Source organism: Centroberyx affinis, unplaced genomic scaffold, assembly GCF_046629955.1.
Source record: "Centroberyx affinis isolate AG114_WGS23_722 - 3 ecotype Tasmania unplaced genomic scaffold, CSIRO-AGI_Caff_v1 ptg009883l_1, whole genome shotgun sequence".
NCBI classification, from domain to species: Eukaryota; Metazoa; Chordata; class Actinopteri; order Beryciformes; family Berycidae; genus Centroberyx; species Centroberyx affinis.
This window is the reverse complement of record NW_027284669.1, coordinates 1,749-16,119: the sequence shown is the minus strand read 5'-3', so window position 1 is coordinate 16,119 and position 14,371 is coordinate 1,749. Positions and strand designations below refer to the sequence as shown.

General features: G+C 40.1%; 1 protein-coding gene across 1 annotated transcript; it reads left to right on the top strand.

Annotated features, from left to right (window-relative positions):
* Positions 1-494: 494 nt before the first annotated feature.
* LOC139640590 (propionyl-CoA carboxylase alpha chain, mitochondrial-like) lies at positions 495-12,859 on the top strand (the record flags this gene model as incomplete). Its single annotated transcript, XM_071514762.1, has 6 exons — positions 495-596; positions 3,118-3,171; positions 8,382-8,513; positions 10,373-10,409; positions 12,360-12,438; positions 12,757-12,859. Coding segments are annotated over exons 1-6 (507 nt in total), but the record flags the coding sequence as incomplete, so codon positions are not given.
* Between the last annotated feature and the right edge of the window lie 1,512 nt (positions 12,860-14,371).

Here is a 14,371-nt window from a genome sequence, read left to right as displayed (position 1 = left end):
ATATGTAAAATAGCACTTAGTACAACTATACAGTAAGGAGTGAAGGCTGGACGCCCCCTTTTTAGCACTTCTATGGAAAAGCAAGCTGAAGGCCAAGTGGTCTAGTGATATGTACCCATCCCCCTGCAACAACACACACACACACACACACACACACTTTGCCATCTTGTTGATCCAGATGCTTATGTTAATCCCATGGAATTTGTCCTTGTGGTGACAATGTCTGTCACTCACCCAGCATGGGGGATTGAGGAGGTGTGTGTGTGTGTGTGTGTGTGTGTGTACCTGGTGGTTGTATCATTCAGACCACACAGTTAGTGAAGTTTTGTGGCCATTATAAACATATTTGCAAATTATTCTATGCAAGGTTTAGTATGTGTCTAAAGCAGTGTGTGCATCTGAGTCTCTGTCACAATACCTGATGAGGTGGTGTGTATCAAAAAGTGAAGCTGATTTAACTGTGTGTGTGTGTGTGTCTTCAGGTCCATGTAAAGATGGCTGACGAGGCGGTGTGTGTCGGCCCTGCCCCCACCAATAAGAGCTACCTCAACATGGACGCTATTATGGATGCCATCAGATCAACTGGAGCACAAGCTGTAAGAATTTGTACAATAAAACTATAATATTCATGCTTGCCAACCTCGAGAGTAGAGATGCACCGATCGATCGGCCGGTGACCGGAATCGGCGGTTTTCAGCTGATCGGCCATGACCGGTGACCGGCCGATCAGTCTCATATATCCGATTCTGTGCCGGTCAAATTTAAGACAACAGTAAAAACTCCGCTGTAATTAAGCAATATTACACGAGAGGGTGTGCGTTACCGTGATGCTTACGGACCTCGGCGCAAGCGCCTCGGTCCTGACCGCATCACTGTCGTGCCAATAATCACGGTAAAGCTCACCCTCGGGTGTAATATTGCGATTATACAACAGTTACCAACAAAATAAAAGATACAAACAAAATGTATTCATATTGTGGGGCAATTCGCTCTCAAAATAAAAAACGTTTGCTAGTGTTATCTCCGTTTCCCTGGAAATACATGAGGTCTGACTAATAACTGGAAAACAATCAGTCACGTCAGTAGACTCCTATGTAATGGAACCTAGTTTACTACTCCAGCAAGTAGGCGGAGCCTTAGTAACAACCTAGCAACAGAGACGAGTTCTAGTCCCTGTTGAGTCACCCAGCCAACTTGAGCTAATGCTTTCTAGAGATCGCGGGATTTCCCAAACTGAATAAATACCACACATATAAACACAAAACTGCCTTGCTAGCTCAATCTTGTTGTAACTAAGATATCTGCTGAAAAAAATATTTTTTCCATGGACAGATTTAGCTACTATGTCCGCGAACTTCACATGTATTTTTAAGCTAGTAGCGCCGTGTCACCGACTCACCGGCACAGCTGATGGATGGCAGAGCGTCTGGTAACATCAAGGCTGAACAGAGTTAACGTAGCGTTATATTTAAATATATTGTATGATAATATATGGCAGAGTAATATTTAGTGATGAGCACGGCTAGGTGTGCTGTCATGCTGATTTGATCACGTTCTAAATGTCTAGTTGATCAATCAGATTGCTTGGTCGGAACTACCTGTTGTATAATAGTCCATAATAGTAATAGTCCGTGTGTTGTTATATAGATCTGTTGCACCTGTTTTCTTTCGGGAAAGTATTAAGTGGGATATACTGCAATTCATTTTCATTTGGATTTTATTTGTTCAAAAAAGCTCTGTCCAGTAACCTGGAGCACTTTTTTATTTTGAGATTTGTTTGAGTGAGAGTGAGAGAAGGTCCTGTAACCTGGTGCAGTTTTGGAGAAAATGTAAGTTATTAATAGTCAATGTTTTATTATGAACATACAATTGAATTTTAATTTTCAATTAAAGAAAAGTTACAAAAATGTTTGTGTGTGCTGTCAATTATAGTTCTTAGAAAGAAAATCGGAATCGGCCAAAATCGGAATCGGCAGGTCAGACTTTTAAAAAATCGGAAATCGGAATCGGCCAAGAAATTGCAATCGGTGCATCTCTACTCGAGAGTCCAGAAACGGGGACGATTTTCAAAACCAAAGTGGAGATTCCTGGGGGGGGGGGGCTCCCAATTTGATCAAAATGCGAGATAATTAACATCAAGTTTGGCTCTTGAGAAACTCACTTATATAGTTAGGAAGAAAGCTTCTGAGTTTTATAACACCTGGGAGATGTTTTTGGAATTTGTTAAAAATGGTGACATTGAAGAGGCATTGGAAGTGTGAAGTTACAGTGAAAATAACTAATCTATTGTGAGGAATGTGTGCTGTACACTGCTCTATGTTGTGATTGTATTTTATTTTTTCTATTCATTTTATTTACTTAGTTAATTTTTCTTTCCATTGTAAATGTTTGTCCTTTTTTTAACCTGATTATTAGCTAATTCATTATTTTCAAGTGATATTTTATTATTATTATTTATATACTACCATATGTTTGATTTGTCAGATACTAGTTAGTTGTTAGTTAGTTAGTTGGCTAGTTCAGTGGTTCTCAACGTGGGGTCCGGGGACCGCCAGCGGTCCTTGAGAGGGTTCCAGGCGGTCCCACAGCAAATTGATGAATTGTTAAACTTCAGCATTATTTCATTTATAAGAAGTTAACACAATTAGAGAATGTAGAAGAATGACTGTTTTGATCATAGTTTCTCTGTTATCTCTCTACCTACAATACAGATAGTCATGGAATTCTGGACAAAATCATATCTAAGAATAAAAATATTCTCAGATTAAATGGAGGTCCATGGCCCTAATGTGTACGGAATTAGGGGTCCCTTATATGAAAAAGGTTGAGAATCACTGGGCCAGTTGACAAGCTGACATTGTCTAAACAAAATCAATCAGATGTATCAGTGGTGGAATCAGTTCTCAGTCAAAAACTGCACAGAAACCATGTATATTCAATAGTGATGAGATGGTCATGTTGTATGTTTAGAAACACAGTCAGTTCTTCTCAGCCCAAGAACTGGGGACCTCCAACATGGCTGCCAGAGGGTGAAAGCCCTCTATAGCTGTTTCTTTGTAAGCCATAGTAACAAACAATATGAAGAGATGCTGTTTCTCTCTCTCTCTCTCTGTGAAGGTTCATCCTGGCTACGGCTTTCTATCTGAAAACAAAGAGTTTGCCAGGCGACTGGTAAGTAACACACACACTTTCATACACACTGTTTCTCTCTTTTCACACGCACACACACACACACTGTTCTTATCTGTGACGTTAGAGGTGTGAGTGATTGTCAAGGTGAAAAATGTGATATCTTAAAACAAGAGTCACCTCCAAAAGATTGCACTGATAAGAAGTGAAAAGGATTTTGAAGAGTGTAGATAAAGACACACAGATAGTCTAAAACAACACACCATGGTCCCAGTTAAAGCCGGTACTGAATTGACTAGCTCGCTTAAACCTGGATGCAACATTTTGCCGAGATCCCATTTACCAAAAATCTGAATCAAGTTTAATCGCCAGCTATGTTGACATATACCAGGAAGTTGCCTTGTTGACTTGGTGGACAGAGCACAAACTCAGCAAAATACACTGACAAGCCATAATTTGCATAACAGGGTAACTGCAGGTCTTAAACATTTCAGAAAGTTTGAAATGATCTAAATTTGAGGCATTAAAACGTATTGAAATGTGTTAAATACAGTTATTAGAGGTGTTATTTTTTTTTAAAAACTTGTAATACAGGTTTATTTTTTCATCAAGTTTCATTTTGATTCATAGCTAGTCGTTCTGATTTTTTACATTCAGTGATATTTAGTCAAGGCGGAGTTGGAAAATAATAACTTTTATTTGTATAGCACTTTTCTAAAAACAATGTTTACAAAGTGCTTTACATACAATAAAACCCAAAAGCAGTGATGTGAAACTACCACAACGAATGATAGAAAAATAAAAATAAATTAAAAAAATATATATAATAGAAAATAGGAATGAAAGGTAATATATGAAGTAAACGGGTACATCTAAAAACACACAAACAAACAGAGATACAATTTAAAAACAGATGGAACTTAGCATAAAAGTGTGTGCCGAATTTTTTTTAATAAAAAATAAGAATAAAAGGTAATACAAGAGATAAACAGGTACAACTAAAAACACACAAACAAACAGAGATACAATTAAAAACAGATCGAACTTTACATAAAAGTGTGTGCCAAAAAAAAAAAAAAATAGGAATAAAAGGTAATACAAGAGATAAACAGGTACAACTAAAAAAAACAAAAAAAAAAACATAAGAGAAACAGATGGAACTTTAAATAAAAGTGTGTGCCAAAACACAAGAAAGCAATAAAATAAGACAAATGCCCTGAACAGGGTTTTGGAGGATTAGATTATTGATTAGTTTTTATTGTTATATAGATGTACATTATGATGCAGAGAATTGGCATGGTGAGAATGTCATTTTTCATTTCATTGTGACTTTAACATACATACACATAGTGCAAGTCAGTCGGGTCACTGTTAGGATTGGGGCTTTAGCCGCGTGTGTGAGAGTGTGTATGTCCCATCAGCGGCCCGTGTGTGTGTGTGTGTGTGAGTGGGCCATCAAGGGCCTTGTGTGTGTGTGTGGAAATGGAGATGTCATAACATTAGCAGCTGAATAGACCCCCAGTGTGTGAGACAGCGGGGGGACAGTTAGTGCAGCTTTATGCATTGCAAACGCCACCCCCCCCCCACCCCAACTCTCATGCATTGCCCCGGGGCCGGAGGAGGGGGGGGGTACGAGCGTGTCGGGGGTAGATTGGGGGTAAGGACCCTCTTAGCATGAGAAAGAGCCTGGAGCTGAATAGAGAAGAAGGATGGCGGCGGGGGTGCTGGAGTGTGATAATAATATAACTAGTGGTAGAGGACAGAGAGACAGAGAGGTTTGCATCATAGAAATATATACTTTTCATGCTCAGTCTGTTTATTGCATGGACTTTTTATAACATTTTCAACTCAGGAGCTTGTGTGAGAGTAGGAATCTCTCCTGAAAGCGTATTATAACCCACCAGAAGTCCATTTTAGATCCTGACTGAGAATCTTGCGGTGAGGAAAACATGCGGTGTAGTGAAGTGTAGCGCGGGTCTGGAAAAGTATTAAAAATGAATTTGATCATTTCCAGGTCTTGGAATAGTTTGGGAATTTGAAAAAATGTCTGGAAAAGTATGGAAAATGTTGCGTTTCATGTCCGATACACACATAATTCTAGCTTCTATGTTGTTGTAGAGCCACTTTGAGTCCACAGGTTTTGTTGATGTGAAGAATAATGTTCAGATAGAGGGACGCTCTTATTACCCAGCCGCTGTCAGCATGCATTATATCAAATACCCACCAAAATCAAATCCGGTCAAGAACATAGGGTCTGGGAAAAATCTGGAATTTGAAAATGGAAACCGTGTAGGAACCCTGCCAATCATCTCACATATTGTGATATTTGTCTCTGTGAAGAACAATCTTCATCTATACAGTGATATGACCTAGTTAGCAGGGGCAAGATGTCTATCTGCGTAAATCATATTGAACACCAGACAAAATCTTCAAAACAAATCAAGGTCTGGAAAAAGTTTGGAATATTTTAATTGAAAATGTGTAGGAACCCTGTACAACACAACATGTAATAAAAACAATCTAAACTAAACTTTTAGTAATAGTAGTAGTAGTAGTCCTGGTTGTGTGTTTGGGGGAGTCAGATATATTGGTGCACTGATATTGGCTTTTCATAGATATTGTGTATCATTATTACTCCACTGTTCATTTTCAGGTGATTCAGTGGTTAAACTGTGGAGTGATTATAGCGCAAATACTATTTTCACGTGTTTTCTAGGATTCACAAATGTGAGTTTTGTGGCATGAAAAAAACACATACACTTGGTGATTGAAGATCAGCAGACAAACTCACATGTGTAAATGTATATCCACAAATGCACACTGTTGTTTCACAAGTACAAAACCTGTATTTTGAGTCACAGATTTTTGAAATTTGTCAGTGGTGCAGAGACACAAATCTTTTTTGGCATTGTTATTCTGTGGGAAGTGGAGGGAAATCTGCACCTGCACCCACCAATCAAACTGGAGTTTCCTGTAAGATTTGAGCAACTACAGGCAAACTTAACTAACTAAACCAGAACACAGTCCACCAATTGTTATGTTACAACTTAAAGCTTTATTCCACAACTCAATATGGATGCTTAAATTAAGGATATTTATTTGATATATGTTAATACCGAATTGGATGCTACTCACTTGCACATTTGCCATGGCTCACATAGGCTCCCACTCCACCTGCACTTGCCAACATTGAAAGGTCAAAAGAGAATTATGCTGCTCATTGATTGGCTATTACAAACTCTTGCTCTGATTGGCTATAGGAAACTTCAGCTTGATTGGTGGGGTGCATGTGTGGTTTTCCCCCACTTCCTACGGAATAATAGTGCAAGAAGATTTCTGAATTTTTTTTGTTTTTTTTAATTTCACAAAACTTCATTCACATTTGTGAATCTTAGAAATAGGGCTGGGCAATAATTCAATATTATCGTTTATCATGTTTCAGTGGAATCATATTGTGATGATATGAAGATATTTTGATATTGTGACACACATTTCTGCTGTCTAAATTGATGATGACAAGCAAATTTTACTTATAAACTCTGATAAAATGAAGTATGGTAGGAATATTATTTGAATATTTCTGTTTTGTTTGACACCAAACCTAACATTACCATTCGGTTCAATGAGATGAACATTAAATTTGATTATTTAACGTGATTTTGCATACATGAACCATATCGTGATATATATTGATATCGAGAAGAATCCTTATGATTATCATGATATTGATTTCAACCATATTGCCCAGCCCTACTTAGAAACCACGTGTAAATAGTATTTTCACTATATTCAAGGATTTATTTTAAATAACATTGAATGTTGGTGTTGAATTAGCCTTCAACACATTTGAAAAAGATGCAGGTAATATAGAATACATATATTGAATATGTGGGTGTATCAGATCTAGAAATGTAGCCAGTGTGTGAGTATATACTGTATATTTCTCTGTAAAGTGTTTTTATCATAACATTGACCTGAAAGCAACCTTCTCATACATGAGAGGTGATTTGCAGATGGCTTGTTTGATGTGAGCAGGTATTGTTGGCATCTTTCCCCCAGGCCGGTGTGTTTGGCTTCATTTCCACACTTCCTGATGGAATCAGCAGAATTAGCGCTGGTCAGATGTCTGCTGCTCATTGTCCTGTATGGGAACTGCTGGGCCCATTCACTTTAATTGTGCTATATTAGCACTGATTGGGGCTCAAATCTGCATAGCAATAACAGCAACAACAGACATTCAGCTTGGCTTGTGATTGGCCTGAGGCAAGAGCAGAATGTAACGGCCAGGAAGTTATATCCAGCCACAACAATAACACAAAAAGGCCCAATTGAGAGTAGTGTAAATGTTTTATTCACATCTGGCTTTGAAGAAAGCTGCAGCAGACCAGATTCTAACTGGTTACACTTAAAAAAAAAATTCTCTAATTTTGCTTTAGTCTGTTACCATACGATTGGGGGAGGGGGGTGGATTCTGTTTCTCACTAACCTGGTTTTGGGTCAACATGTAAACATCATAACTTGGTTAGAATAACCTGGGTAAGCTCATACTCTGATGATGAGAAGCCTGGTGAAGAGGCACAGGTTGGAGTTTATTTCTGCAAACATTTGCTACTCTGGCGGCAGAAATAATCTCATTGGTTGAGTTAAACCTCAAGTGGGCGGAGCCAAAGAAACAGGTTCAAACTAGCCGTACTGGCCCATAGCTATCTAGGTAAGTTAGCTAACTTACCTTGAATGCCATGGTCATGAATGAACAAAAAAAAAAGAAGTCATGGAAACATTGTACTGCTTTTACTTGTGGTTTTCACTGTCAAACTCAGCATTATGGGTACATTTTGATGTCACCAATAACATGGTGGCAGCAGTACTGATTATCTCTTTTGGGATCATCATTAGCTTCCCCCCGTATTAGAAGTAAGCTGCTATTACTCAGTCAAATGGAGGGAGTTCAGGTGTGTGTGTGTGTGTATTTAGTATTTTTCTGTGAAGCTGCCTGATGCAAAATGATAAAAAGAATGGATCTGTGTTTTTTTCCAACAGCATCTCTATGTAGAAAATTGGGCACAAACTCAAGTGTGGGCTGAATTATTTCCAGTAGATTCCAGTAGATTATTCAGCTTCATGAAAACAAGAGCTAAAACAGAGCTATGATAGTGTTTCTGTTAACATAGAAAGCAAAAATGAAAGATGATATTATCTCGTCATAGTGCAGATTTTATTTAGCGATTATTATGTTGCGTTGGTGTTGCTAGGCAGCAGAGGGGGTGATGTTCATTGGCCCGGACACCCACGCTATCCAGGCAATGGGAGACAAGATAGAGAGCAAGCTGATCGCCAAGGCTGCCAAGGTCAACACCATACCAGGCTTCGATGGAGTCGTAAAGGTATGTTCACACACGCACACACACACACACACACACACACACACACCTGCACACGCACAGGGCAATGCAATGTATCCAGCAAGAGGAAAAACATGCATCTCTGTGACTCACATAAGCAGGCAGACTCGCACAGCAATATCCAAACCCATGCGCACATATTTTTTACGTGCAGACATTCAAACACAATTCAAAATATCAATTTGATCTCCATAAGCGATCTATGTATAGATATTTTCTGGTTCAAAAGGAGCAAAAAACATGCCACACAAACATTTAAAACACAAATAAATGCAGTATATATCTGTAGCCTATGATTTGAAAAAATGTAAACTGACTTGTAACAGTGTTTTTTATGCAAATTCGTGAATACATTTCATAAATTTGTGAATAAATATATTTCTATTTTATTAGTTTCAATCTATATTTTTACACGTTCAAGCTTTCGCGCTTTTACTTTGAAGGGTGTACGCCTGAACTGGTAGTCTTATTCTGGTAAATTTCGGAGGCGGAGGAGATTCACAAATAAAATTACAACCAAAAATGCGAACATGCCAATTCACAAATAAGTTTTAAGAAGTGCGAATGTGGTTAAGCTACATAAACGGGCATGTTTGTGTGGAAAATCTCGACATTTATATTTAAAAATGTTACTATGTAGAAATTGTGACATGTTAATGAAAAGCATTTGTGCACAAATTTTGTTACATATTTTTTAGTTTATATTTTTCAAGCTGCATTTATTTGTGTAATGTGACATACTTGAGTTGTGTGACATTTGCCATTTTTTTGCCTCATTTTGAAACCGTCTCCATTAAAAACTTCTAAGACTTATCTGATGCCTCTCCCTCTCCCCACCCCTGGTATCCTCTCCTGTTTGTTTTAGCTTCAACACCTAGTACACACACACACACACACGCACACACACACACACATGCAGAGTTCTCTAGGGATCTATACGGTATCACATTCCCTCCTCATAGGGTAACAGCAGCATTTGCTGTTAGCTAATGATAACCCACATCATAGTTTCTTGGAGCAGGGTTCCTACGCAGGTCTGGAAAGTCTGGAAAAGTATTAAAAATGAATTTGATCATTTCCAGGTCTTGAACAGTTTGGGAATTTGAAAAAAATGTCTGGAAAAGTATGGAAAATGTTGCGGTTCAGGTCCGATACACACATAATTCTAGCTTTTATGTTGTTGTAGAGCCACTTTGAGTCCACAGTTTTTGTTGATGTGAAGAATAATGTTCAGATAGAGGGACGCTCTTATTACCCAGCCGCTGTCAGCATGCATTATATCAAATACCCACCAAAATCAAATCCAGTCAAGAACATAGGGTCTGGGAAAAATCTGGAATTTTAAAATGGAAACCGTGTAGGAACCCTGCCAATCATCTCACATATTGTGATATTTGTCTCTGTGAAGAACAATCTTCATCTATACAGTGATATGACCTAGTTAGCAGGGGCAAGATGTCTATCTGCGTAAATCATATTGAACACCAGACAAAATCTTCAAAACAAATCAAGGTCTGGAAAAAGTATGGAATGTTTTAATTGAAAATGTGTAGGAACCCTGTTGGAGGCATTATAGAGCACATCACTGAAAACTTGGGGCAACCGCTCTGTGCTTGATTGATTCAAGAACCTTATCACAGTCTGTGCAGTTTATGGTCCTAGTGTAAAGGCTAAGGCCAACTGCTCCCTCTAGGGGCCGGGGCCAGTCACAGCACACACCAGTCTTAAGTCTCAGTAGCTCAGATGCGATGCAGATGTGTATAAGACACTGGAAAGAAAGACAATAGACTCGTTCAGTAGAAAGTCTGTGTTGTCAGTAACCATAACTCTCTCTGCCTCAGACTGTTGAGGAAGCTGTGAAGATTGCACAGGATATTGGTAAGTAGTCACTTATCTAGACGCTGAATGTGTGTGTGTGCGTGTTGGTGTGTGTGACAGACCAGACCCCCACCCAGTTCTTCAGTGTAGGAGTCTACTACTCAGAGGATCCCCTCCCTCTTCAGTTGGCCAAGGGAGATATTAAAGGACAAATTATCTTATTTTCCCTAATTTTCCTAGTATTTGCCACCATGCCAATCGATTCTGATAAAAAATGCAATTAATTCATTCAGTGTAGAGCTATGCAGCTTGAAGTCGTGTCCATGAATTTCTAGGTCATGTGCAGGAATATGTACCAGCTCACACACAGAGATATGTGCAGAAATATGTGTAGGCTGTTGTGTTGTTGCCAGGTTACCCAGTGATCACTGATGGTTGTCTTGTTGCCAGGTTACCCAGTGATCACTGATGGTTGTGTTGTTGCCAGGTTACCCAGTGATCACTGATGGTTGTCTTGTTGCCAGGTTACCCGGTGATCACTGATGGTTGTGTTGTTGCCAGTTTACCCAGTGATCACTGACGGTTGTGTTGTTGCCAGGTTACCCGGTGATCACTGACGGTTGTCTTGTTGCCAGGTTACCTACAGATCACTGACAGTTGTGTTGTTGCCAGGTTACCCGGTGATCACTGACGGTTGTCTTGTTGCCAGGTTACCTACAGATCACTGACAGTTGTCTTGTTGCCAGGTTACCCGGTGATCACTGACAGTTGTCTTGTTGCCAGGTTACCCGGTGATCACTGACGGTTGTCTTGTTGCCAGGTTACCTACAGATCACTGACAGTTGTCTTGTTGCCAGGTTACCCAGTGATCACTGACAGTTGTGTTGTTGCCAGGTTACCCAGTGATCACTGACAGTTGTCTTGTTGCCAGGTTACCTACTGATCACTGACAGTTGTCTTGTTGCCAGGTTACCTACTGATCACTGACAGTTGTCTTGTTGCCAGGTTACCTACTGATCACTGACAGTTGTCTTGTTGCCAGGTTACCTACTGATCACTGACAGTTGTCTTGTTGCCAGGTTACCTACTGATCACTGACAGTTGTCTTGTTGCCAGGTTACCCAGTGATCACTGACAGTTGTGTTGTTGCCAGGTTACCCAGTGATCACTGACAGTTGTGTTGTTGCCAGGTTACCCAGTGATCACTGACAGTTGTGTTGTTGCCAGGTTACCCAGTGATCACTGACAGTTGTGTTGTTGCCAGGTTACCCAGTGGTGAGGGTTGCAAAATTCCGGGAATTTTCAAAGTTGGAAACTTTCCATGGGAATTAACGGGAATTTATGGGAATTAACGGGAATAAACCAGGAATTTACGAAATTGAAGTTATGCTCTTAATAGGGAACTTAAATATAGTTGGGGAAAATATATTTTAGCATAATCCTGACTAAAACAACCAGATATCATGCAAGTACAGTTGAATATCTATGCTATTCCTCAATCACATGCACACATAGCACACTGCTTACTGCAGGGCTATTGAGACCACGCCCCCTACATGCACTGTGCATTCCTGTGCATTTTTGTTAATTTTTGAATGGGTTGGGTCGGGGGGATGAGTAATATTTAACTCAACATTCATGTTTTTGTTCTTCAATTAAATAATTGATTGTTCAATAAAATATTTAACACTTGATAAAGTTCTACTTACAAATAAATCTGTTTTAATTGTATTATTTTGGATGGATGTCTGCTTATAACAAAACAAATATTTATGCTTGGATATGATACCTTTCCATTAAATCACCCTCAATTCCCAGTTAATTCCCATAAATTCCCATAAATTCCCATAAATTCCCATAATTCCCATGGAAAGTTTCCAATTTGGAATATTTCCAAAATTCCCCAGCTTAACTTCCCATGGAAATTTACCGGAAACTTTCCGGAAATTTACCGGAAATTTTCCACCCCTTTGCAACCCTAGTGGTGACTGACAGCTGTGTTGTTGCTAGGTTACCCGGTGATGATCAAAGCGTCGGCGGGAGGAGGAGGAAAAGGAATGAGGATTGCCTGGAATGAAGAGGAGACGAGGTATTCTCTCCCTCTGTCTTTTTTATCACTCTCTCCATTTGTTTATCTTGCTCACCCTCTCTCCATGTTTTCTCTTCCTGTCTCTTTCCTCTTTCTCTGCCTTGTATCTCACACTTCATTTGTATAGCTCTTGCTTTTCTTGTCTGTTTTTTCTTTTTCTGTATTTCTCTTTCTCTCTCTGTGTCTTTCTCTCTCCACCTCTCCTTCTGTCTTTTTGAGTTTTTTTTTAAAATACAAAGTAACTTTTCCTTGCATCTCTCCATCTCTCCATCTCTTTGTGTGTGTGTGTGTGTGTGTGTGTGTGTGTTGTTGTTCCAGGGAGGGTTTTCGGTTCTCGTCCCAGGAGGCAGCATCCAGCTTTGGAGATGACAGGCTGCTCATTGAGAAGTTCATAGACAACCCTAGACACATAGAGATACAGGTATCTCACACACACACACACACACACACCAGTGTTAATTTTGACAAGAATTTTAAATTTAGTTTTAGTCTTAGTCGCTTACTGAAAATTGTAGTTGGTTTGAAGTCACATTTTAGTCTTTTTTTTGTTTTGTTTTAGTCAAGATTTAGTCAGTGGAGCTCAGTCAGTCTCAGACAGTTTCATGATACTGTAATGGATTTTGCTGAAGGATATTTCTCCTGGCTGTAAAAACTCCAATTAGAAGTAAGCAGACCTTGATCTATGTTTAGTCATCTAGGCTGAGAATGTGTGACTGACTTACTGTACTTCTTTCATATATCATATAAAAATGAATGCCTAAAGTTTGGTAGAAAAAGTGCAATACAATGTTGCGGCCCGCCACAATATCAGCACTGACCGCCACAATATATTTTTTTTCCACTATTTAATAGTAGAACTGTGTGTAGAGCATTGATTCACTCAGCTCCTAACTGCTCTGCGGGATCTCTCTCTCGCTCTCTTTCTCTGTATCTCTCTCTCTCTCTGCCGCTCACTCTCTCTCTGTCTCTTGCTCTCTTTCTCTGTATCTCTCTCTGTCGCTCACTCTCTCTCTGTCTCTTGCTCTCTTTCTCTGTATCTCTCTCTCTCTCTGCCGCTCACTCTCTCTCTGTCTCTTGCTCTCTTTCTCTGTATCTCTCTCTCTCTGTCGCCCACTCTCTCTCTGTCTCTCGCTCTCTTTCTCTGTATCTCTCTCTCTCTCTGTCGCTCACTCTCTCTCTGTCTCTCGCTCTCTTTCTCTGTATCTCTCTCTCTCTGTCGCTCACTCTCTCTCTGTCTCTCGCTCTCTTTCTCTGTATCTCTCTCTCTCTCTGTCGCTCACTCTCTCTCTGTCTCTCGCTCTCTTTCTCTGTATCTCTCTCTCTGTCGCTCACTCTCTCTCTGTCTCTCGCTCTCTTTCTCTGTATCTCTCTCTCTCTCTGTCGCTCACTCTCTCTCTGTCTCTCGCTCTCTTTCTCTGTATCTCTCTCTCTGTCGCTCACTCTCTCTCTGTCTCTCGCTCTCTTTCTCTGTATCTCTCTCTCTCTCTGTCGCTCACTCTCTCTCTGTCTCTCGCTCTCTTTCTCTGTATCTCTCTCTCTCTCTGTCGCTCACTCTCTCTCTGTCTCTCGCTCTCTTTCTCTGTATCTCTCTCTCTGTCGCTCACTCTCTCTCTGTCTCTCACTCTCTCTCTCTCTCGCTCTCTTTCTCTGTATCTCGCTCGCTCTCTCTGTCGCTCACTCTCTCTGTCGCTCACTCTCTCTCTCTCTCGCTCTCTTTCTCTGTATCTCGCTCGCTCTCTCTCTGTCGCTCACTCTCTCTCTCTTGCTCTCTTTCTGTATCTCGCTCGCTCTCTCTGCCGCTCACTCTCTCTCTGTCTCTCGCTCTCTCTCTCTCTGTATCTCGCTCGCTCTCTCTCTCTGTCGCTCACTCTCTCTCTCTCTCTCGCTCTCTTTCTCTGTATCTCGCTCGCTCTCTCTGTCGCTCACTCTCTCT